Raw genomic sequence first — 24,408 nt, forward strand, 5'->3', positions numbered from 1 at the left:
ATTTTTTCTTTTCAGATTTATTTTTTATATGAACATTCAATAATAGGTCATACTATTATATCGGATCTTTATGATAACAACGATTTGAACCTCTTTTGTCAGAAAATTTGAGAGAATGTCAAAAAGTGGTAAGTGCACCCTTAAATAACTTTTTTTTATTATAATATCATCAATAAAAGTTAATCAATACAAGGATGCCTTCTGAGCCCATCTTTCTATCTAGAAGAAGCAGAAACAGTTCCAGGAAACGAAAACATTCCAGAACCAGACGGATCTACAAGCAAAGGCCATGGATATGCACGAATTACGGCCCTTGGTGCATGTATCTGCAGAACAAATCTGATGATTTTTTTTTTCATTTTGGTTCGTCCTTTTATTATTAGCCATTTGTATGATTTAGTTACATCTTAAGTAAAAATTCAAAATCTTTATATAACTAAAACATATGTATGTCTGATATTGAGAAACGAACCTTATATTTAATAATTCTTAGGGCAGATATTTATACCGGATGCTGTAATTTTTCCATACCCATGATCCTAGTGATGCTAATTATATTCATTAGATTTTACGAAAATATGGATTTCCGGTGATTTTTTCCTTTCTATATTATATTTTCTTGCTTATATATTATGTTGTTTCAATGGGTGTAAGATAATATTCCTTAGAGTTGAATTTAGCGGCAAAAATTTTAAAATTCATAAAATTTATCATGATTTTCCAAAATCAACTGAAAATTATTAGGAAAACATATTCTTTTTATATTATATATGGACCATTTTTACTTCAAAAATACAGACAGGCGTTAAATTTTTGGTCAAAAATTTCATAAAACTTCAGTTTATAAACAAATGTTTACATTAATGTTGGTAAAGATATTTTCATATTTTCAATCACAATCATAAAACTTATAAAAATTTCGATAAAATTGATTAAACTTAAAATACATATTTGAGTTATTTTACCAAGAAAAAATATGATTGCAGTTATTGTAAATTTATCAAAATTGAATGTTGAAGTCAATTAAAATTTTATGCTCTTCTGAAAATATTGATACTTCATTCAATTCTGTGTGACTTCATTATTACTGATGAGCGCTATAAGACAGTTGAAAACAGTTGGCCATGAGATTACAGGCTTGAATCCCTCAGTTCTCCCCAAAGTAATGAAGAAAATTGCTTTCATAATTATCAACAACTATATTGGAACATCTATTTCATTAGGTGATGGACCATTAAATGATGGGTTCAACATTGCAAAGCTATTGAAGCAATTTGGATACACAGTATTCTATGTAATAAATCCAAAAAGAAGAAATTTCATTGCAAAATTGGATTATTTCTTGAAGAATACCCAGCAAGAACTTGTTATTTACTATGTTGGACATGGAAATAATGTCCCAGATCTTAATGGAGATGAAGATGATGGAATGGATGAAGCAATGGGCTTTGTTGATGGAAATGTTATTGATGATCAGCTTGTTGAAGAGATATCTGCCAACAAAAACACAAGTAGCAGAATTGTTCTTATGTCAGATTGCTGCCATGGTGGTTCAATCTGGGATATTCAGAATGGACAAGTTCATGGAAAACCACTTCCATCAAATATTCTTTCTGTTGCTGCAACGAATGATAGACAGACAGCTAAACAGATGTACATAGATCGTAAGGAACAAGGTCTGTTTACATATAATTTAATGAAAATCCTGAATTCAAATCCAAAGATGTCTCCCATTGATTGCAAGAAGAAACTTGTTGGTTGCTTAAGGAAATTTGGTCAGACAGTTACTCTTGCTTCAACATCTCCAGAGATGTTAAACCAGCCTCTCTTTACAAGGGCAAATTGAGCTATTTTTATTACTCATGAATATTGTTTATAAGTATAAATATCTTATTTTTAAAATAATTTAGATTATTTTCACAAATTTTATATTAAAGTTTTTTTATTGAAACAATATATAAATCAGTCTTAACATAACATAATACTTCTTTAACAAACAAAAACAAAAATTAAATTTAAAAATCAATTCTGATTTTGGCCATGTCTGAATATCACATCAGGCAAAGCTCTTCTGTACTTGTTATAAGCTGGTCTCAGATCATCTGCTGTAATGAATATAGATTTCATTGCCAACATCAAAGAAGCTTCTTCGGCAGATTTGGCTCTAATTAATTCCTTATAATTCCATCCATTAGAGTTATCTCTAAGCCACTTCAAAACAGCCTCTATCTCAGACTCTTGCAGATCAAATGGTTTTTGGCCTTTCAATTGCCTTGCTTTTTCGAACTTATCCCCATCAGCAACAAGTCTGAAAAGCGATGAGCGAGACATTGGATCACCGTATTCTTCCGTAATGTATAAAATTTGAGAATCAGTGAAATTTGTTCGAAGTAAACGACATAAATTAGCAATTGTTATTCTATCGCCGAATTGAACATCATTGCATAATTCAGAGAGATTGTTCTTGTAAGAAACAGCAAGCTTTGAAAGGTTTATTACTGCAGTCTGCCCATCATAGATTTCTTCGGGAGAAAGAACTGTATCTTTGACATTTATTTCTTCAGGAATTTTATCAACAACGGGACTTGATAATTTTGCAATAGAAGGAACAAAATAAGCAGGTAATCGAGATTGAGTTTCGTTGACAGAAGGAATATCTGCAACATGCTTAGGAGGGACAAGAGTTTGCTTTGTCTCGGTTTCAATTTTAGCTGTTTCTTCCTTCTTTTCAGTAGAAGTAGGCTTTTCTGGAAGTTTTTGCGATTGAGGTTGATTTTGGCTATTAATATCTGACATGAATTGGAAATAATTGAATCTTCCATCATGATTAGTATCATATTTATCGCAATTTTCATACATTATTGAAAAATCGTGTGCAATGTCATCAAATTGCTCAATTGAAACGAATCCAGTAGCTCTAGAGTCATATTGTAGGAATTTTTGAATCAACCTTTGCCGTGTTCTTTCTGTGTTCTCAGGTAAATTGAAAATAGTTGTTCTATTTAAAGAAATAAACCGAACAAATGATTTAAAATCAATAATATTTTCTTTTATACCGCATTCTTTCCATATTGCTTGAATATCTTCTTTGTTAACTCTGACGCCTAATGAGGTAGATCTTTGTGCAAATTGTGACTGAGTCATTTCATCAAAGCCACAGAATGAATTCCATCGAGATATATTTGTAGGGCCCAGTGCTCTTATTTTATCTTGGATTTTCCGTGTAAGTGATGAAATAATTTCTCCTTGATTCATTAAAAGTGCCAACAAAGACGTTAATTTTTGCTGGAATCAATATTTTCTATGTTATTCCTGACTTCTATCTATTATCTAGTGCGATTACTTGTTAAATTTTCCAAATAATAGCCATGAAATCATGAAATTCATCTGCATTCAAAGAAATCGATAATATAAATCAGAAATAATTTAATGCCGCAGCGATTGCAGTTTCAGCCATTTTAGTTGTAACTGCAGCTTGTGTTTGCTGTTACTTTTTATCTCTTTACCATGATAAACTTAATTCATAAAAATATAAAAAACTTTATTCATATTCATAAACAACTTCTTCTTCATACATATATTCATAATTTTCATCTTTTTCATCTTGATTTTCTTTTTCAACTTCTTTTTCTATTTCATTATCATTTTCATCATCTTTTTTAATTTCATCTACATTTTCTTTTTCATCTTCTTTGTCTGATGACGAAGATGATGAAGAAGATTTTTGTTTCTCCTCATCTTTTTCATCATAAATCTTCTTATTCTCATCATCAGGGCTCATTTTTGGTGCTGAATTAACCATTGCAGTCAATTTTACAATTTGTTTTCTCAGCTTATCCAATTCTTCCGACTGAGTCATAATGGTCTGGATCTGGTCATTGAGTTCTTCGTCGCTTGGCTTCTTCGCCAGCTCTTCCTTCAGCGTCTGGTTTTCTTTCTTCAGGCTCTCTGTCTCTTCGTCACTTTGTTTGGCTTGGTTTTCTTCGTTGATTTTAGTTGTCAAAGCCAAAATTTGTTTCTTCATTTTGTCAATTTCTTCAGACTGAGAAAGAATTGTCTGTATCTGGTCGTTCATCTCTTCCTGAGTTGAGTATTCAGACAATTTCCGTTTGAGTTCGGCATTTTCTTTCTCAAGATCTGAATTGGCTTCACTTTTGTCACTTTTCTCAGATTCTTGAATTTGATTTTTGAGAATTTCATCTTTTTCTTTGTTTATTTTTTCTATTTCGTTTCTTAGTGTCTGTATTTCTTCATCTTTAAGACTGATTTGTTTGGAAAATTCCTCATTTTGCTTTTTCAGATTCTCATTTTCTAAAAGTGACAATTGATCGTTGTCACTTTTGGATTTAAGGTTTTGAATTTCAGTTTCCATTGAAATGACCAAATTTTCTTTTTGTTCCAGCTGAGCTTTGATTTCATTTACCATCGAAGTCATTGACAAAAGTTGGCTTTGCAGTTTCGAATTTTCCTCGCCTTGCTTCAAAATTGTTTGGATTTGCTCCGAAATCTCTTCATTTGACGGTTTTTCTGAGAGTTCCTTCTGAAGACGTCCAATCTCTTCGTCCTTCTGCTTAATCTGATCCTCTAATTTGAGTTTTTCCTCACTTTCTGAATCGCTTTTGTCTGATTTCATAGTTTCGATCTCTTTCTTCAAGTTCTCTATTTCTTGTTCTTTTCCAGACAAATTGTTGTTTCTTTCTGTTTCAATGCTTTGAATTTCCTTTTTCAGGCTTTCTATTTCCGAATCTTTTTCTGAAATCAATGTTTCGAAATTCTGTTTTTCAGAAATAGTTCCATTAAGAGTTTCAATTTCTTTCTTCAGGATTTCTATTTCTTCGTCTTTATTTTCTTTTTCGTCGTCAGAAGATGAAGAAGAAGAGGATTTCTCATTTTTAGCTTTGAGATTTTCGATTTCTTGTTGAAGTGAAGTGATCAAAAGTTGATTTTTATTGTTTTCTGACTTCAAATCATTTAATTCTTGCTCATTTTGTGCCGTGTTTGACAACTCAATGATAATCTTCTGTTGGTCATCGATTTTTGACTTCAAAATTTCATTTTCTTGATTGAGTTTTTGCACTTCGTTTTTAATATTTTCTAGATCTTCTTCAGAATGTTTATTTTGCAAAGTGATCTTGAGTTGATTTTCTTTTTCTTCCAATTCTGAAATTTTAGCTTTGAGGAGCTGATTTTCTTCTTCCTTCTGAGACAATTTCTCTTCTGTATCTTTTTCTTTTTGATTTTGTTTTTCATCAGATTCTGAATCAGAAGAAGTCGAATTATCAGATTCCTTCTGCAGATTTCGCAACTGATTCTTTAGATCGTCTATTTGTTTCTTGAGATTTTCATTTTCATCTTCCAATTCACTTTTTCCTTCAACAACTTTTATTTCTTCTTCCTCGTCATTTCCGAGAATAACTACATCGCGAGATTTAACATTTCCTTCCACTTTGACTTCTTCGTCATCGTCGTATTCCTCGTACTGGTAGTCGTTCTCTTTGTCGTCGTTATCTTTGTTGCTGTTGTTCGCCATTTGGACGTAGTTCTCTATTTTTGATTTCAGGTTTGTGATGTGATTTTGCAATTCAGAAATTTTGTCATCTTTTTCCTGAATTGTCTCTTTCAGCTTTTTCATATCATCTTCTGTTGGCAGCTTTGACAACTGGAGCCTGAGTAACTCAACTTCTGTCTTGAGTTCTTCAGGATTTTCGTTTCTTTCACTCTTTGTTTGAGTTTTACTTTCATCATCAGATTCAGAATAATTTGCAGAATTTTTCAGTTTTGCCACTTTGGTCTGGAGCCTGTCAATCAGCTGTTTCTGTGAGTTAATTGTGTTCAGCTGATTCTCAATGTATTCATCTGATGGCTTTCTTGACAAGATATCGTTTAACTTTGCAACTTCTTCTCTAAGATTTTGGATTTCTTGTTTGTCAGCGTTTTCTTTGACTTCTTCTTCTTCATCATTCTTATAAATGAATTCATTTTCGTTTGACTCAACTTTTGATTTCAATGGAATGATTTCTATCTTCAAATTATCATTCTCTGCTTTCAGCTCTTCCAGTTCTTGGTTTTCAGCGTTGGAAATCTTCTTCTCAAACATTTTGTCGATATCATTTTTATCTTCGTTGTTTTGCTCTGTTTCTGAGTAGTCGTATTCTTTGTTTTCTGTCTCTTTCTGATTTATGTTGTTTGTCGCAATTAAATTCTCTATTTTCGACTTGAGACTGTCGATGTGCGTCTTGAGTTCGTTTATTTCGTCATTTTGGCGCTGGATGATGTCGTCTTTGAGTGAAAGTGTGGACTTTAAATCTGTCACTTTTTCATTCAATTTCTCTTCCAAATTTTTATCATTTGCCTCATTAATTTGCTTCTTTAGGTCGTTTACTTCGTTTGTTTTCTCTTCCAACATGACCTTTAGACTTGTTATTTCAGCATTTTCTGTGTTTGGTTCGTCGTAAGACAATCTGATCATTCTCTGCCTGGATGGAACCAAATCTTTTGTTGCTGCTTCGCTTCCTGAATCTTCTGCTTCTTCCTCCTCGGAATATCCATCGCTATCTTCGTTTATCATGTCAATGATTGTTTTCTCTTTCTCTGGAACTGCATTGCGGTCTTGTGGAGTGACCACTTTTGCAGCATTTTCGTTTAGCCTCTGTTTTAGTTCGTCAATTTCCTGGTGGAGGGAGTTGATGTACTGGTCCTTCGCGGAGAAGTCGAGAGGGTTGTTTGAGAGGCTCTGTATCTGCTGTTGTAGCTTGGAGATCAGATCAGCCTGCGTCTTGACAATTTCAGCGTCTCCTTCGTTTGATCGGTTCCGCAGCTTTTCGTTTTCTTCTGAGAGATCTTCGATTCTGGCCAAAAGAACTTCTCTTTCCTTGGAAACATCTTCAAACTGTTTTTCGGACTGGCCGAGTTTCTTTGTCAGACGTCTGATCATCTTCTGCTTGTTTTCTTCGTCATTTTCGGTAATTTGGTCTTTCAAAAGATTATAATCATTTTGTAAACCTCTCAATTTCTTTTTCAGTTCTTTATTTTCATCTTCTATTTTTGGAGATTTCACTGGTGTCAAATTATTTTGATAGCTTCTCAATTTCTTCTTTCGGTCTTTGTTTTCATTTTCCAATTCTTCTATTTCAACTTGATTTGATTTCAATTCATTATAATCGTTTTGTAAACCATTCAATTTTCTTTTTAAGGATTTATTTTGTTTTTTGAGTTCTTGCAGAGAATTTGAGAGTTGAGTTACTTTTTCAGATAAATATGTATTTGTATCTGACGACTCCTTTCTTACTGAGAGCAGGTTTGATGACATTGTCTGCTCCATTTTGATTTTTTCGAGCGAAATCAGCTCGTAATTGTTTGTGAGTATGTTTATTTTCTGCTGCAGCTTAGCGATGACTTCCTGAGACTTCTTGTCCAGCTCTACCTTCTCTTTCTTCAGTGCTTTGACGAGTTTCCGGTTCTTCTCCGCTTCTATTTTTATCACTTCACTTTTTTGTTGTTCGACCAACAATTTTGCTACTTCTGAATGCAGGTTCTGGATCTGTCTGTCCTTCTGGCGCTCGAACTCCATGTTTGCTTCACTTTGGGTGGTGATATCGTTGAGTTTGCTGGAGAGCTCTTTAATTGTTTTCTCCCTTTCTTTTAGTTTTTCTTTGAGATCCGAAATTTCGGACTTAGAAGCATTGACTTTTGAGAGTTCTTGCTGGTAGAGTTGGAGCTGGGCTTGCAATTTCATGTTCTCTTGATCGATTTTTGTGATTTGGTCGTCAGATGACTTTGTTAATTTCGAAATTGCTTCGGAATACTTCAGAGCAGCTCTCTGATTCTTGGTTTCTAGCTTCTTGTTCTCGTCTTCTTTGGCTTTGATGATGTTTCTGAGCTGCTCAGCTTGGTCTTGTAATTGAGAAATTATTTGTTTTGAATCTTCTCTGTTTGTATTCGATTCGGATACTTTCTTAAGTTGATCGCGAAGGTTTGATGCCTCTAATTCTTTAGATGTCAATGTTTTTGAAAATTCACTTAAATCTTTCTTCAATTGACTGTTTTCGTTATTTAACTGGGTATTCTTAAGCTCTAACTGTGATAGATTAGACTTGTTTGTATTGTTTTCGATTAATAAGTTGTTAAGTTTTGAATTGTATTCTTGCTCTGCTTTTTGAAGTTTTGTATTTAGTTCTGTAAGTTGAGACAAGAGAATTTCTTTCTCTTTATCTGGTTTTCCGTTTTTATTCTGATCATCAAGTTGAATTCTGAGCTCATTTATTTCTTTGTTGCGTAAATCAATGATTGCTTGCAACTCTGAAATGGATCTATCATGTTTTGGAGAGCTGCTGAGATCTTTCTTTCTGATATTTTGTTCGAGATATTCAACAATTGAAATACAGCTATCTTTACTCATTGACTCTTGAATGGACAGGTGATCCTTGTAAAGGAGCAAATCTACAATTAAATTCTTGGGGATTTTGGAAAAGGAAGGTAATTGTTGTATTTGTTGATAGTTTGCAAGGAAGAATTGTTGAAACACATAATAATTCTTTCGTTCTTTGTGTGCTGTTAGCAATGTTTTCATAAATTGGTTCAAATCTGTATGAATTATTTCAAATTCGCTTTCTTCTGGTAATTTAATATCGAACTGTACCGATTCTTGTCTGAGATGTCTAAATCTGTTAGTTTGTATTGAAAATGATTGATCATTTGTAAATCGTAAGATACAGTAAACTTCATAGGGGTTTTTGGAAGTAATAAGTGAATTTTTGGATGTCTTATTTGCTAATGCAGTCGCAAGTTTCTGACTTTTCTTAGAAATCACAGAAGATGTAATGGAAATCATGTAAAACTCGCGAGAGTTATATGAATTGATAATAAATGTGAAATCTCCTGGGTCATCATTGTGTTTTAGTGGATCATAAAAGACCCACTGCTGTAATGATGACGACATTTCTAAAAATTAAAATTTATTCAGATATAAAAAAATTTTTTTTGCGTTATGTAAATTTTTGATTTCGTTTTTTATTAAAGAATGTTTACACTATCATTATATTTTTATAGAGAAACATATTGCATCACAAAAAGTAAGTTATGCACACAATTCAGAAAAATCAAATTTGAAATCTGGATAGACTTCAAAAAAATATGTATGGTTGCAACATATCTAGCATAATACGCTCAGTTATCTATTTTTAATTCATTTAATAATTTGATTTTAAAAATATATCTTTAAATTCAAAATACTGTTAAATTTCAGATAAAAGAAATAATTCCTTAACTGTTAATATACAATCAAAGGTCATTTCCTTTGAGTATTCAATTGTTAGTCCATGAAATTAGACTATTTCATTGAACGAATACAAATAATATGAAAATATCTTTTAGTATTCTATTTCTATGGAATGCGAGCGGATGTTGCAATGTATATTTTAATGTACCCTAAGAAAATTGATTTTGATTTTAGGAAATTTTTAAGTTTATCTTGTAATATCTAAGTGTCTAATGCTAGAATAAGTTTTGATTCATTGGTGAAAGATAGAAAGTTGTTAATCATATAATAAAAAGAGAAGAAAACTAAATCAGATAAATGCAGTATCTCACTTTTGTGTACAAAATGCAAAAACCTATGAATTTTCCTATTTTAATTTGATATTCATAATATATAAGTATTTGTAATGCATATTCTATCTTCTAATTAGTAAAATTACATTGCCCGCCAAAATCAAAAATTTTCTATTGAAAAAATAGCGCCAAGTCCAAAAGTGTCATTTTCTCATTGAAGACCGCAGCTGGAGTCAATGCCGATTATCCACTTGCTGGGATGCTACACAGCCTTTGATCTGGCCAATCATAGTGCTGTTCCATCCACATCAGCAAGTGATTTCGGCATCAGATCTCCACTTGGTCTTCCATGAGAGTTCTGCAAGCCAGGAGTGCAATATCTATACAGCCTTGCTGCTAGGATATAGTAGCCAGGCTGCGTAGATATTGCGCTCCTATGGATATTAGTTATACGTTATTATCCGCATGGGCTCATGCTGCCATCCTCTGGTTCCCGAAGGGCCAAGGATTATGTAATTACTCGAATTGGGCAAGGTTCTTCCGAGATCTCTCATTCAAGGAGATATCTCGGAAGAATTTTGCCCTAAAGTACTCTAATTACTGTTCCCTAGTTTCTAAAGAGCTAGGAATTTTGTAATTAATCGAATAAGGCAGGATTTTTCCGAAGTCTCTCATTTGATGAGAGGCCTCGGGAAAATCCTGCCTTAAGGTAATATACTTGTAGTCTTTGGTCTTTTATAGGCCAAAGACTGTAAAATTGCTTGAATAGAGCAATGTTCTTCCGAGGCCTCTCAATCGAATGAGAGACTTGGGAAGAACATTGCACTAATGTAAAGTATGTGTGGTACTTGGCCAGCAAGGAGCGAGAGAACTTGTCTGTAATTCGTTTATGCTGAAGTTTTCTGAAGTTTTTTCAAATTAGGAAAAAAATTCAGAAAACTTCAGCATAAGTTAATGCTGTTGTGGTTCTCTAGCTCTTTGCCGGCCAGAGATCGAATAAAAAGTTTATTGGGTGAGTAGGCTCGATCCATGCCTACCCACTACAAATATACGTTATTTTTTTTATTTGCTATGAGGAAATAGTTTTTCATTTTTATAATACTATATGTTTTACTACTTCATAAATTGTTTATTTTCTTATTAAAACCTAATTTTTCCGTGTGATTCGGAATCTATGCATTCCAAAAATGCGTTTTCCGCTCTCAGAACGTGAAAATATGCACTACATGAGGAGATAAAGAGATTTCTTATGTTTCTATTTTTTCGAATTTTCGAACCGTTATTTTTTTGGAGATTTTTCGAAAATTCCAATATTACAGATGTATGTTATTTTATGTACTCTATTAGAATATCTGCTTATTTTCGAGTTTTGATCAAGATTGAAAAATTCGAAAAAATAGAAACATAAGAAATCTCTTTATCTCCTCATGTAGTGCATATTTTCACGTTCTGAGAGCGGAAAACGCATTTTTGGAATGCATAGATTCCGAATCACACGGAAAAATTAGGTTTTAATAAGAAAATAAACAATTTATGAAGTAGTAAAACATATAGTATTATAAAAATGAAAAACTATTTCCTCATAGCAAATAAAAAAAATAACGTATATTTGTAGTGGGTAGGCATGGATCGAGCCTACTCACCCAATAAACTTTTTATTCGATCTCTGGCCGGCAAAGAGCTAGAGAACCACAACAGCATTAACTTATGCTGAAGTTTTCTGAATTTTTTTCCTAATTTGAAAAAACTTCAGAAAACTTCAGCATAAACGAATTACAGACAAGTTCTCTCGCTCCTTGCTGGCCAAGTACCACACATACTTTACATTAGTGCAATGTTCTTCCCAAGTCTCTCATTCGATTGAGAGGCCTCGGAAGAACATTGCTCTATTCAAGCAATTTTACAGTCTTTGGCCTATAAAAGACCAAAGACTACAAGTATATTACCTTAAGGCAGGATTTTCCCGAGGCCTCTCATCAAATGAGAGACTTCGGAAAAATCCTGCCTTATTCGATTAATTACAAAATTCTAGCTCTTTAGAAACTAGGGAACAGTAATTAGAGTACTTTAGGGCAAAATTCTTCCGAGATATCTCCTTGAATGAGAGATCTCGGAAGAACCTTGCCCAATTCGAGTAATTACATAATCCTTGGCCCTTCGGGAACCAGAGGATGGCAGCATGAGCCCATGCGGATAATAACGTATAACTAATATCCATAGGAGCGCAATATCTACGCAGCCTGGCTACTATATCCTAGCAGCAAGGCTGTATAGATATTGCACTCCTGGCTTGCAGAACTCTCATGGAAGACCAAGTGGAGATCTGATGCCGAAATCACTTGCTGATGTGGATGGAACAGCACTATGATTGGCCAGATCAAAGGCTGTGTAGCATCCCAGCAAGTGGATAATCGGCATTGACTCCAGCTGCGGTCTTCAATGAGAAAATGACACTTTTGGACTTGGCGCTATTTTTTCAATAGAAAATTTTTGATTTTGGCGGGCAATGTAATTTTACTAATTAGAAGATAGAATATGCATTACAAATACTTATATATTATGAATATCAAATTAAAATAGGAAAATTCATAGGTTTTTGCATTTTGTACACAAAAGTGAGACAGCCGATAAATGATTAAAAAGTGACAAATTCGATGGGTTGTTGCTGCTCTTCTGATCCCCCAGTTGTTCAAGCGGATCAAAAAGCAGAAGCTGAATATCCAGACCCAGTTATTCCTGTTGCAGCGGCACATAATAAATCAATTTTCGACTCACCTTTCCAGAAAAAGACAGAATCTGAACAATCACTATTAGATCAACCTCAGAAACCTAAATATCCTATCAACGATGATGACGATGATTCATCTTCTTCAGTTGATCAAGAAATGATAAAGCAATTGTTAAACGAAGTCGAAGTTTCCGATGATGATAAATAATTATTACCATTGTTAACATTGATGTTAATTTCAAATTAATACTTATTTGAAAAATATTATTGTTTCGAAAATATTAAGTATAAATTGTTTACAAATAAAAGCTTGTTTGAAATATACTACAAGTTTTTAATAATTTATATTGTTATGTTCTAAAAAAATAATCATTTTATAAGCATAGAAAAATCATTAAAACTGAGCAAGATATCATTTATAAATTTATATAAGAGAAATCTATAGAATCCTTGAAAGAAGAAATACTATAAAATAAATTTCACAAATTAAATTACTGGCATTCGAAATTGTGCTGAGAACATCTTAAACATGTAGATGAGGAGATGCTATAATTTCAAATGTGTCCATTATGAACATGATTTTGGAGACTCAATTCAATGAAAAATAATCGCTGAAATTAATGCATGAAATTTCTTGAATGGAAAATTACTGAGCAAGATTGTAATCCTGACATTTTGCAATTTATTTCTTTTCAAGAAAGCCTACTAAACTCAAACTGCTTAAATATCGATGAATTATTTCAGAAATGTAAAGAAATTAAAGAAAAATACAGAGAAATTATATTGATACATATTTCTAATGCGATTGATATTAGGCCTGAGTATTTTAAATCATATGTAAAATTGATTCAACAGTTATTTATTCAATTTGGAACTGAATTTGTTGACTATTCACTTTATTATTTGCCATTGAAAGCAATCAGAGTATTATATGATAATGGCAAATATTCAATAGATCAAATAATGATGTTTGATAGCATAAGAAGAGGATTAGATCAGTATTTCATTCCAGAATTTAATCTGACTAGACTAAAGCGGCCAATTGATGGTCTTACAGACAGAAAAGGAAATTTACTCAAAGAAATGACTGAAAATAATTTCGAAAAATACAAAGAATTTTTAATTTATGAAAATAAAAAAATTTTCCAAGAATTACTTGAAGCCAATGATATCAAATCATTCACCAAACTTGTAGAATCTGGATCATATCAGTTTACAAATGAAATTTCGCTTTCTGCCCTGTATTCGAATTATAATTTTTTCATACTTTGCTCTAAGCATCAAAAGATCACAAATAATGTTGTAGAAAGTGCATACAGTGGCGGAAATAAGGAAATTATTAAGTACTGCAAGCAACACTATGATTTTTCCGAAGAAAAATATATGAAATTCTGTATAAAATACCAAAGGAACGAATTGATTGAAGAAATGATCGAAAAAGGTTTTGGTTGGACAATAAACGATGCAGTTCATTCTCTCAACTACAGGCTGATTCTCTTCTCCTTGTTCCTCGGGAAGAAAGAGTCGAAAGAAGAGGACGAATACAGAAGATCTAATCTGCATTTTTGCGGCCGTTTCGGAGACTATCTGATTGGAGAATTCCTCGCTGAAAAGGGATTTGACGTGAATGCGGTTGATGATGACGGGAGGTCCGTCGCATACGAAGCAGCGAGCTCTTCAAGATTTTCTTTCTTGAAGATGCTGATTTCTAAGAATGCTGACTTAGAAAAAAAGAATATTGACGGAATTTCTGCTTATAAAAGGGTAATGATGTCAAAGGATCAGAGAACTCGTAATGTTGTTTGTAATATGAATAAATAAATTTTTAAAAGCGCTGCGCGCCTGTAATTCACCGAGATTACGGGCGTACATCTAAAATTTTTTATTTTCAAAAATTTGTGTTTCTTGATTAGAGGAAGTGTTCTACCATGTTCTTTCTGTACCAATACAATACGCATAAGTACCACTATATATCGGATCTGTCTGAAAGCCATTGTTCTCGGAAAATAATAGATAAATGCGAAGTTTTGTGAAATTCCTTTTTTTTTGAAAAATATTTGATTCGATGAGATGAATATAGAAGAACACAAATCAATAAAATATATAAAAAAAAAAACAAACAATTTATTTACTAAACTTACTTCTATTCTTTTTGTGCTGTGATCTATATCTATTTATGGCGGATATCTTACGTTTCATTCTCTGTTTCTCTTTCATTGTCAAACCGGAAATTGCCGATGCGAAAATTGCCTTTAGACTTATTTCCTCCTTCTTGAACACGTCCAAGAACGTCTTTATGAAGTTGTTGTTGTCTCTCTTTATCAAGTGGTACAGCAGGGCCACTATCTCCCTGTTGGAGAGCGCCGAATCCGTCTTGAACACTGATCCGATGACCATGGCCAGTTCCTCGTTCTGGAACTCCTCGATGAAGTACTTCGGCTTGTAGATCAGCAGCTTCGTGAAGAGTTTGTACGCGGAGTGGCAAACCTCCACCGGCAGCTGCTCGAAGTCCATCAGAGAGATGATGAACTGTATGGACTTCAGGTTCAGCTGGATGCAGTGGTTGTGGTCTTTGACTGAAATCAGACAGCTCATCGCGTCAATTATGTACTTGTTAGTCGTGCAGTAGATCAACTCGACCTGTAGAAGGTTGCAACATGACTCATAAACGGATAGCGCGTTTTTGTTCTCGATTCCGTCAACTAAGAACCTGATCATCAAATACTGCAACTTTCCAAGACTCGGACTGTCAATTTGGATGCAGTAGGAGATGAAAACACCAATAAAGTTGAAGGAAGATGATTTCTGGCGGTCATAATTCAAAATTTTGGACATGAAAAGATCGAAAAGTTTGTTGCTCTGAAGGAACTTGAATTTCGGACCGAGGATACACTCATTGATCACGGTGAAGAGGCATTTGTTGATCTCTTTGAAGTCAAGGAAAGGAAGAATTAATTTTTTGAAAGATTTCGGAGATAAAACAGTCAGTTTGTAGAAGAAATGTATTCCATGTGGAACCATGCAAATAAGGAAGTGGTTTGATGAGTTGTTAAATACCCTCATCATAATTGAAAACAAAGAGCAAAAAAAGTCAGAATTGGATTGATTAAGAACATCAGCATTGAGATTGGATATCTCTATGATATTGTTCTGAATGATTCTCAGTATATTCTGACGAAGTTCCCCAGATTTTTTATTTATCTGCAAATTAAATTCTTCTTTCGCAATGACAAGGTTCAAATGCTGGGAAATGACTGAATACATCACGTATATGCATGAAACTTTGTAAATATCCAGCAAAAACGAAGGAATTTCTGTTAATTTCAAGAATTCCAGCTCAGGAAGGAAGTGGTCGGTGATTGAATGGGAAAATTCGGTTACAACGTAAGCAGTGTTGTACAGATAATCGATGTTTTGGAGCAGTTTTGCTGTAATTTCTGGAAATTTTGTTCCAGCGAGGTTTTGAAGGGCTGTGAACGTCTGGAAGTGGAATTCGGCGTTCCCTGAAACCATGACGTTGTTGATGTTGAACATCAGCCTGTCAACTGTGGATGGCTGAGGGAAATTAAAGTAGGAATACGCGGAATAAACTGATTTCGCGAGGAATTGGATGTTGTTCGGTAGAGTAATATCATCCTTCAATAACCCTTCAGTTTCTAGCTGCGAAATGACATCAAATGGCGAAAGTTGGAAAAAAAACGAATTTTTTGAAAATTTTATTGGATTTGAGACAAATTCTTTGTCAAATGGTTGTTTGATGATTGAGTATATGTACATGAACTCTGGAGTCGCTTGTTTCAACAAATTCAGATTTGTAGTTGCTTTTTTCGAAAGAGTGATTTCTTTATATTGTTTTGCATCTGTATGCATTTCTTGTTGTTTGTAGGAGAATGTTTTGTCTTGGGATAGATCTCTTTTTGGGATTTGGTCAAATTCTGGATCTGGACTAATAAAGTTGATATTTGAATGGAGACTATACCATTTTAATGATGCAGATTCAAAATCTATGTAGTTTGAATAGAAATTTGGGATTGGAACTTGTGAAATGTTAGTAATTTCTCTTTTTAATAAACTTATTTGTTTTAAACGGCGATTTATTACTAATTTATCGATATATGGTATGTCTAAGTCTTTTTGCTTTGGTGATGCCGTGAGAAAAAATTCTTGGAAAGCAATTTCTTGTTCTCCTGTAATAATTTTTAATTTTCCATCTCGCTTGGTTAATGGTCTGTGTAGAAATGCCTCTGTGGGATGGAGGAGGATATATTTCGATGTGATCATAAAAGAATACTTTTTCCATGATAAAACAGCATACTTATATTGTCGATATTCTTGAAACAATGAGGGAGATGGTATGGGAAATAATGGTTCTGTTTTAGAAATTTGGTTTTCGTATAAAATATCAAAGATTTGATCGTTACTCGTAACAATGCAATGATCTGATTTATTACTTTCAATAATTTGATTGTTTCTGTTTGAAAACTCATGTTCTATATTTGAATCTTTCCCATCCACTGACATTTTTCAAAAATATGAGCTTTGAAAAAAAAATTAAGCTCTTGAATAAAAATGATGAAATATCAGATAGTAGAGTATAATAATTAATGTTTAATTTTGAATATGTTGAATTGAATGTAATGTAACCGGATTTTTATTACGACAAGAATAATTTTATTATACATCTAAATTTCTTCCAAATTTGGTATTTCCTTAATAATGAAGCCTTTCAAATTTTTTGAGACAATTCAAATTTTGAGCGAATATTTGTAATACTATAGTAAAACATTCATCAATAAAATCTAACACCCATTATTTCATTTCAAAAAAAAATTCATTTTATATGTGATTTTGTTACAGAATTAGAATTACATACAGATATATTATTTAATGAAACTAAAATTAAATCGCAACTTTGAAAATAATTAAAAAAAAAAATAATCTCAAAGAAAAGCAATATCATTAGGCCTATAGACATAAATAATATGAGTAGTTCAATTAGCCAGTTGTTTTGAGTAAGAATGTGATTAAAAAACAAGATTGATATCTTCTAAGCTCATTGAAGAGATCGTGTACAATGAACAAAGCATTCTTTAAAGATTGAATGAAATTGCTCAATGGAGTGCCTGCTAATCATATGTTTTGATTAGCCAATTTCGAATGACCATTCCGAATTTTGGAATAGATCTAATAGGAAAACAACAATTCGCTCTATTCGACTTAATTGTCAACTAAAATAAAATGGGGTTTTAGAAAATCAACTTTTTAATTATTAACAGTAGGTATTAATCCGAATAAACTATAATTTAGAATATGACACTTTTTTGGAATTGGAATAACTGAGTTTATCCATATTGCCGATATAGGGTCGAAAAGTGACAATAATGGAATTAATCATGAATCAGGAATCGGTTTGAATTTGGAATTGCGTATAAAGTTTACTTTATCCGAATCAAAAATTCTAGTCAATAATTAAGAATTGAAAGATAGATTTGTCATCAGAATTAAATTGATGCTTCTGGAATAGGAATCAACAACATAGAAAATATTGTTGAAGATATAGATATGTAAGATATATTGCTGATATAAATAAATAAAAGATATATGGTTGTGTGTGCTGGTGGAAAATAATGTGTTAAAGAAAAATCTGAACGATTTTTTTATTATCAATTTAGCCCGGAAAAGTGACAAAATTATCATTTTCGTCAGGCATCATTATTATTGAATTATAATTCTATTTCTATTAATCTAAGTGCAATATTCTCATACACAACTTTATTTAATAGCTCCTCATGCATAATATTATTCAATCTCTAACTTCAAATTATTTCATTTTTTGTGTATTTTGAGTCAATTTTTTTAGCGAAGTCAAAATCCTAAACTCGAACTATTCAATTTATTAACACCAAAATTTCCTAATAGATGCATTGTAATGCAATCTCATTAATTTGTCTTTTTAGAATAACCGTGAATCTTTTTTTTTACTTAATCACAGATTAGAAAGATTGGTCTCAGACCAGAGAAAAATTATGATATATTGATAATATTAGGGTTATGTGTATAGTTATATTGAGAATATGTTAATTTTTGCATGCCAATTCATTGATGCAGATGAATTCATAACAACTCTGAATAGGCAAAACATAGTAATATATACTACTATAGTAGTGTGTATAATATATGTATTACTAAGTATAAATTGACATTAGTCATATTTATGGTGACATTTTTTCACACTTTTCATTCATAAATTATTTCACACTACAATATTATTAACAATTAGCATTCTAATTTATATACACCTTATATATACCTTATATAAATCATCATAGTAATATAACCATATAGTACATATCTAGAATTTATGGTCATTTTTTGTCATATTCGCGAGTAAATATTCAATCTTATTATTAAGAAAAATATGTGTGATTTTATTATATTCTAATTCAAAATTCCAAATTCCAATTCCTAATTTACTAGCAAACCCTATTCTAATTCAATTATTCCATTATTGTCACTTTTCGACCCTATATCGGCAATATGGATAAACTCAGTTATTCCAATTCCAAAAAAGTGTCATATTCTAAATTATAGTTTATTCGGATTAATACCTGTTGTAAACAGAAATTCATCAAAAGTGACACCTCAGAAAAGCTAAAATATTGAATTTTTGGAACTTTTGATAGAGCACGTTTTTAAATATTAATTAAAGTAAATGTATATTTTGTAAAGATTCTTTTTAATAAAAAAATAAAATTTTGAAGAAGAACACAAAATCTTCTGAAAAATAATATCACATAAACTCATATTATTTTCTAATATATAACTATTTTATATAAAAATCAAATTCAATGATCTTAAAAGCGAAGGATAAACCTCAAAATTTACGAATATAATGAGTGGGAATATAATGCTTATCTATCATAAAACCATATGAAATATCAATTTTTGCTTTACGCCTAATTTTTGACGACAATTAGCAAAAAATGTTAAATGTTAACACTCAGTCCATTTGAATATGAAAAATAAAATTGACTTTGATTAAATGTTTTTATTTATCATGCAATTCTTCTTGCGACCAAAGATTTGAATAAAATTTCAAAAAATAAGATAGCTTAAAAAATAATATACGGTAGTGTTTACTAATAGATGAATAGTATATAAATTCTATTAAAATGGATTTGATCCAAAAAAATATAAAACCAAAAATAATTGTTATAATTTAAGGATACCCTTACGTGTCAGATTTTTTGCGCATACGAAGAAGTCATGCTAGACATGAGCTATAAACCTAAAATTTTAGCAACATATTTAAAACTTTTTAAACTACAATACACTTTAATATTCAAGAACAAAAATATTCTTTTTAGAAATTACATAATTATTTTATGTGAAATCTATATAAAAACATATTTTGCGAGCGTAACTTTTTTCTTTATAAGCACCTTATATGACTGATAAACTGTGAAGGCACATAATTGTTAATTCATAGAGTTGATATGTTTCCAAAATTGAGAGGAAATTTGAAAATTGAATACCCTTTCAATTCAATTTTCAAAAGATATCAGCTCCTTCAATAATTGAAGGACGATTTTGATCATTTGCTCTTAAAACAAGTATGCCATGGAGAAAAAAGTTACGCTCGCAAATCTGAAATATAACTATCATATAAAAAAATTAAATTTCTAATTTTTTACTCTATAGATATTATTGGCCACTTGTGTAATGCATAAAAGTTTATGTCATATGCATACATTTGGAAGTATGGGAGACGAGGGAAATTACTTCTATGAGGCACTAGGATTTTTAAAAATTTCTCTATCGGACTCACCATTCAATTTCTCGAAAATTAAAAAAAATCAATAATAGCTAAAATGTATTATGCATAACAAATTTTAATGTTACACGGTATTTTTTGAACTTCATGACATGAATTTTCTTTATATTATTTTTTTTTTGGATTTTCTATGATTTATGCGATAGGCTGGAACAACATTGTAAGTGCAATGATATCATTTATAGAGAAATCTAAAACTTCAGCATTCAGAACTCGCAACCACAAAAATATTCATTTGCTAAGTAAGTAAAGTTGATTAAGTTCGACACTTAGCTTTTATACGTAAAACCAAGTGTGTATTGTTATTTCTTGTTAAATTATTGAGAAAAAAATAAATTGTAAGAGAAACGATACTGATTATTGAAATAATATTGAGGGTAGCTGCAGATTTCTTCATTAACATGCCGGAAATTTGTTAATCTTGGTTTTCTATCATAAAATCTGTCGAAGAATCTAAAAACGGAGATATGAAATAGAGATCATGTAAATCTAGAGTATCCTGTCAGAAAAATAGACTAAGCATGTAACCCTTTTTTGGTCATAAACACTTTTTACCACTTAGTCATACAGATGATCATTAAATTTAAACGAGCACTTTTTGTCAGAATTTATTCTTTTACAAAGACAGAAGATTTTAGTATTATTTAATATTAGTGCTGTAGCAAAATTCAAAAAACGGTGAAAATTCAGTGAATTTGTGAATTCACATTTTTTTTCGACATTTTTCTTGATATATCCATGCACATTAAGAACACAGCTTTGATACGCTTAAAAAAGCATATTTCATATGAAATTGTTAAAGAAATAAACAATTTATATAAAAATTGCACTTATGGGCAGTTTAGATATATAATTTATATATAACATATATACAAATCCATAGACAAAGTGCAATAACTACAATGTTGTAGAAAATTACAGCAGAAATACTGACTTTTTGAAGGATAATAAGAATTCTTCTAAAAATACTGAAAATTAACATATTTCTGTACTCAATTTAGTATATGCACAGAAGTTATGATTTGGTGTTAGGTTTTTATGCCCCAAAATCTAGATTTTTGTGACATCAAATCTTATTAGTGGATAAATCAAAGACTGTCATTTTGAAATAAGCTCATATCAATAAATATCCATTTAAAAGCCTTATTGTAATATGTAACTAGCAAAAAGCCTAATATTTATCAAAATTAATCAAATCAAATGATCAATATTCATGATATGTCATCAGCAATAGCTAATTGATATTTTATTTTGTATTGATATTCATTTTTCTCATATTATACACGATTATATCTCTTTTTTTAAAAAAAGTTTTTATATTAGACATGAAAGTTGAATTAATACAATTTTGTACTAGAGTTTGTTTGTATATTAAATAATAATGATATATACTTCAACATATTGCGTCTCACCATTACCAAAATGTAATTTTGCATACAATTTTCTTTCATTTAACAATGATGTTATTTGAAAAGTGATACTTCCATGATTATTGATTAATGTTCCATCATATATAGGAATGAATGTTAAACAAGACACGCCTGCAGCTGGGTGCATTCGTGGCATTGTGATAAGGCTTATATATAAAGACTTCTCTCGATCAGCATTACGTCAAATGAATATTGACCCATTATTTTGGCGATGCGCTAGTTCCAAGTAGAAATGCTTTGGTATATTTAGGTTATGTCTATATGTTATGAATCATGGTATTATTGATAAAAACGTTCTTAGTCATTAAATCAATCCTAGTATCTAAAGATATAATTTAGATTTTTTTGTTTATTGCTAAAATTAAATACAGTATAACTTTCTTTCATATTGTCGGTACTAACAATACAAGATTGTGTTGAAAAAAACGCAAAATCGTTTGAAATGCGTACGGCTGTTACAATTTTACAAAAAAACGAAGGAGAGAAATGCAAACAAGAAATATACAATCGTGTCAATAATTACCAAATATCTCCTTCAATCCGCGAACTCCAAAAACTTGAATATGAGAAAAATAAATCCAGAAATCAAAAGAAAGCTACACCAGAAACAAGAAAAGAGATCAACAAGGCAAGAAATGCAAAAAGATTTCCTAAGGATAACCCTACAGGTGATTACAGAGGAGGAAAGTGGACCCCACAAGATATCTAATTTTCAAATTTGAAATAAACACATATTTTCTTTGTATTTGAAAATATTTTTATATTATAAGATTTTTGAACCTATAAGTAGCATGACAAAAATTATATAATTTGCAGTAGTAGGGTATGACGGGTTGTGTGACTTTTTTTGTTACGTCTATATATAGATGAAGGTATATTTTCACATCTTCTATATATAGATGATATAAAAATTTTTTCTTACGTTTTTTAAGTCATGAATTCGTAAGAAAGCGCGACATTATTAAATAAATTAGTAATAAATATTATATACTAAACACATTTTAAAAAATTAACATTAATTTTAAAATAATTTATTTTTTTATCTTTTATAAAAGAAGCTATATATAGATGATGTCAGATATTCCGCGATTAATTAAACATTGTTTAAATCCTGAATGAAATCAATGGAGTCATAATCAAAGACCTCATAAACGAGAAAAAGAAATTAGAAGCTAATGATTATTTGAATTTATGAAATCAATTATTTGATTCATTCTTTCTTCAATCTCTTCTATTCTTTTTGTTAAATCATCTATTTTCATTAATGAGGTGATTCTTGATTGAGGAATAGATTTCAAACTAACCACTCCTTTTATTTTTGAAATTTTGAATCCATCAACTTTAAACATTTTATTCAATTTACACGTTGTCAATTCTTCAAATAATTTTTTATTATTAGCATAATAGTCATTAAATTCTTCAACAGATGAAAAAATTTTTATTTCAGTAATTGGTTTAACAACGTTTATTTTTTGTTGAACATTTCCACTTTCATTTATTTCATCCTCCTTTGTTTCATTTATTTTTAAAATCGGTTTCATTTATCATTAAATAAAAATTAGAATATAAGTGATGAAATATATTTTTTAATTAATATTAAATCAGAAATGGCGGCAGGATTCTTTAAAAAATTATGGGAAGGAATTAAGAAAGCTGCAGGTTGGGTTCATCAAAAGATTATTAAACCTATTGCAAACTTTTTGGCACCAGTAGCGAAAACGGCAGGAACTATCATAGGTGGAGTATTAGGTACTAAAGCGGGTAATCCGGCGATGGGAGCACAAGCAGGTAACGCAATTGGTGGAATAGCTGAAGGAATACTTAATAAAATAGGAGGTAGATAGTGGAAAAATAAATATTATTTTTATCTTAGTATTGGTTGTAGTCTTTGATAAACTTTTTCTCCTTTATTTAATATTTCTCTTATTGGGGCGGCTTTTGGTGTTATTGATTCAGCAACGTCACTAATTGCTTCTTTATTCTTAAATATCCAATTTGCTCCTTTCTTCATTGTTTCCCAAACTTTATGCGCTCCTCTTTTTACTTTATCCCACAGTTTCTTAAAGAATCCTGCAGCCATAGTTGATTATTTCATTAAAATTAAAAATTCATTTTCATCTTTTAATTTTGATTTTTTATTTATTAATAAATGACGACTAACTATTTGGTGCCAAACACTAAACGATTAATGGAAATGTGTTTCATTCATTCGAAAAGATAAATGAAATATTCGCAAGAATGACGGTAGAAGATATTATAGAGAACTTGAAAGTTCATGCTATGACTCTGATGCTCCATATTTTGATGATAAACAAACTCATTTAAGAATTACAAATCCGGCTCATGATGTGAACCAATTAGGTGACACATATATTAAACGCAAAGTTAAAGCAACTCTAGTTTCAAATAAAGCTTTCACATGTGATGCCGCTTTTAAATGCATGCGTTTATTCGTTGGTTACAAATCATCAAATCACAAAGCTTTAAACAATTAGAAGTAGAAACTGAAAGAGGTGATGCCGGTTATCTTCAGATGGATTGCGCCCGTGAATCTTTCGCATTTGCAACATATAAACCAAAATCAAAAAGGAAGTTAAAAAGTTTGTTCATTCGTTATATAATAATGTTCAAAAATATGATAACTCAGTATGTGGTAAATATATTGACCCTTCAGAAGTTTTCAAGAAAGCAAATGAAGAAGTTGATATCACTTTTGATATGATATATTCCGGTAAATGATTTGTTAGCATTTCAGGCGTTCGATGATTATATCCTAAATCATTTGGTGAAATCATTCTTAAATATTATGTTTTCAGGGATACTTTAGTATTTTGTCAGGTTGACCCGTTAAGAGTTGCTGATTTACA

At 31.2% G+C, this 24,408-nt stretch overlaps 7 protein-coding genes across 7 annotated transcripts, besides 4 other annotated features; 4 read left to right on the forward strand and 3 right to left on the reverse strand.

Annotated features, from left to right (window-relative positions):
• The first annotated feature begins 111 nt into the window (after positions 1-111).
• Positions 112-144: a mobile genetic element.
• Positions 112-144: a terminal%2Cinverted (terminal inverted repeat of tvBac_53III transposon ID:TVAGG3_0194280).
• Positions 145-1,090: 946 nt separating this feature from the next.
• Positions 1,091-1,847, forward strand: TVAGG3_0194290 (cysteine-type peptidase protein; the record flags this gene model as incomplete). The annotated part of the gene is made up of 1 exon (XM_001313442.1): positions 1,091-1,846. The coding sequence occupies one exon, from the start codon at positions 1,091-1,093 to the stop codon at positions 1,844-1,846; it is 756 nt and encodes a 251-aa protein (XP_001313443.1).
• Positions 1,848-2,022: 175 nt separating this feature from the next.
• On the reverse strand, positions 2,023-3,394 carry TVAGG3_0194300 (uncharacterized protein; the record flags this gene model as incomplete). Its single annotated transcript, XM_001313441.1, has 1 exon — positions 2,023-3,255. One exon carries the CDS (start codon positions 3,253-3,255, stop codon positions 2,023-2,025), a length of 1,233 nt encoding a protein of 410 aa, XP_001313442.1.
• Positions 3,395-3,524: 130 nt separating this feature from the next.
• TVAGG3_0194310 (A-type inclusion protein-related family) lies at positions 3,525-8,947 on the reverse strand (the record flags this gene model as incomplete). The annotated part of the gene is made up of 1 exon (XM_001313440.1): positions 3,542-8,938. One exon carries the CDS (start codon positions 8,936-8,938, stop codon positions 3,542-3,544), a length of 5,397 nt encoding a protein of 1,798 aa, XP_001313441.1.
• Positions 8,948-12,203: 3,256 nt separating this feature from the next.
• Positions 12,204-12,748, forward strand: TVAGG3_0194320 (uncharacterized protein; the record flags this gene model as incomplete). The annotated part of the gene is made up of 1 exon (XM_001313439.1): positions 12,204-12,485. One exon carries the CDS (start codon positions 12,204-12,206, stop codon positions 12,483-12,485), a length of 282 nt encoding a protein of 93 aa, XP_001313440.1.
• A 492-nt stretch (positions 12,749-13,240) lies between these two features.
• Positions 13,241-14,098, forward strand: TVAGG3_0194330 (Ankyrin repeat family; the record flags this gene model as incomplete). Its single annotated transcript, XM_001313438.1, has 1 exon — positions 13,241-14,098. One exon carries the CDS (start codon positions 13,241-13,243, stop codon positions 14,096-14,098), a length of 858 nt encoding a protein of 285 aa, XP_001313439.1.
• Positions 14,099-14,131: 33 nt separating this feature from the next.
• TVAGG3_0194340 (uncharacterized protein) lies at positions 14,132-16,826 on the reverse strand (the record flags this gene model as incomplete). Its single annotated transcript, XM_001313437.1, has 1 exon — positions 14,402-16,798. One exon carries the CDS (start codon positions 16,796-16,798, stop codon positions 14,402-14,404), a length of 2,397 nt encoding a protein of 798 aa, XP_001313438.1.
• A 2,060-nt stretch (positions 16,827-18,886) lies between these two features.
• Positions 18,887-18,924: a mobile genetic element.
• Positions 18,887-18,924: a terminal%2Cinverted (terminal inverted repeat of Banshee-A3 transposon ID:TVAGG3_0194350).
• Positions 18,925-21,983: 3,059 nt separating this feature from the next.
• On the forward strand, positions 21,984-22,250 carry TVAGG3_0194360 (uncharacterized protein; the record flags this gene model as incomplete). The annotated part of the gene is made up of 1 exon (XM_001291417.1): positions 21,984-22,250. The coding sequence occupies one exon, from the start codon at positions 21,984-21,986 to the stop codon at positions 22,248-22,250; it is 267 nt and encodes an 88-aa protein (XP_001291418.1).
• Between the last annotated feature and the right edge of the window lie 2,158 nt (positions 22,251-24,408).

Source organism: Trichomonas vaginalis, chromosome IV, assembly GCF_026262505.1.
Source record: "Trichomonas vaginalis G3 chromosome IV, whole genome shotgun sequence".
NCBI classification, from domain to species: Eukaryota; Parabasalia; order Trichomonadida; family Trichomonadidae; genus Trichomonas; species Trichomonas vaginalis.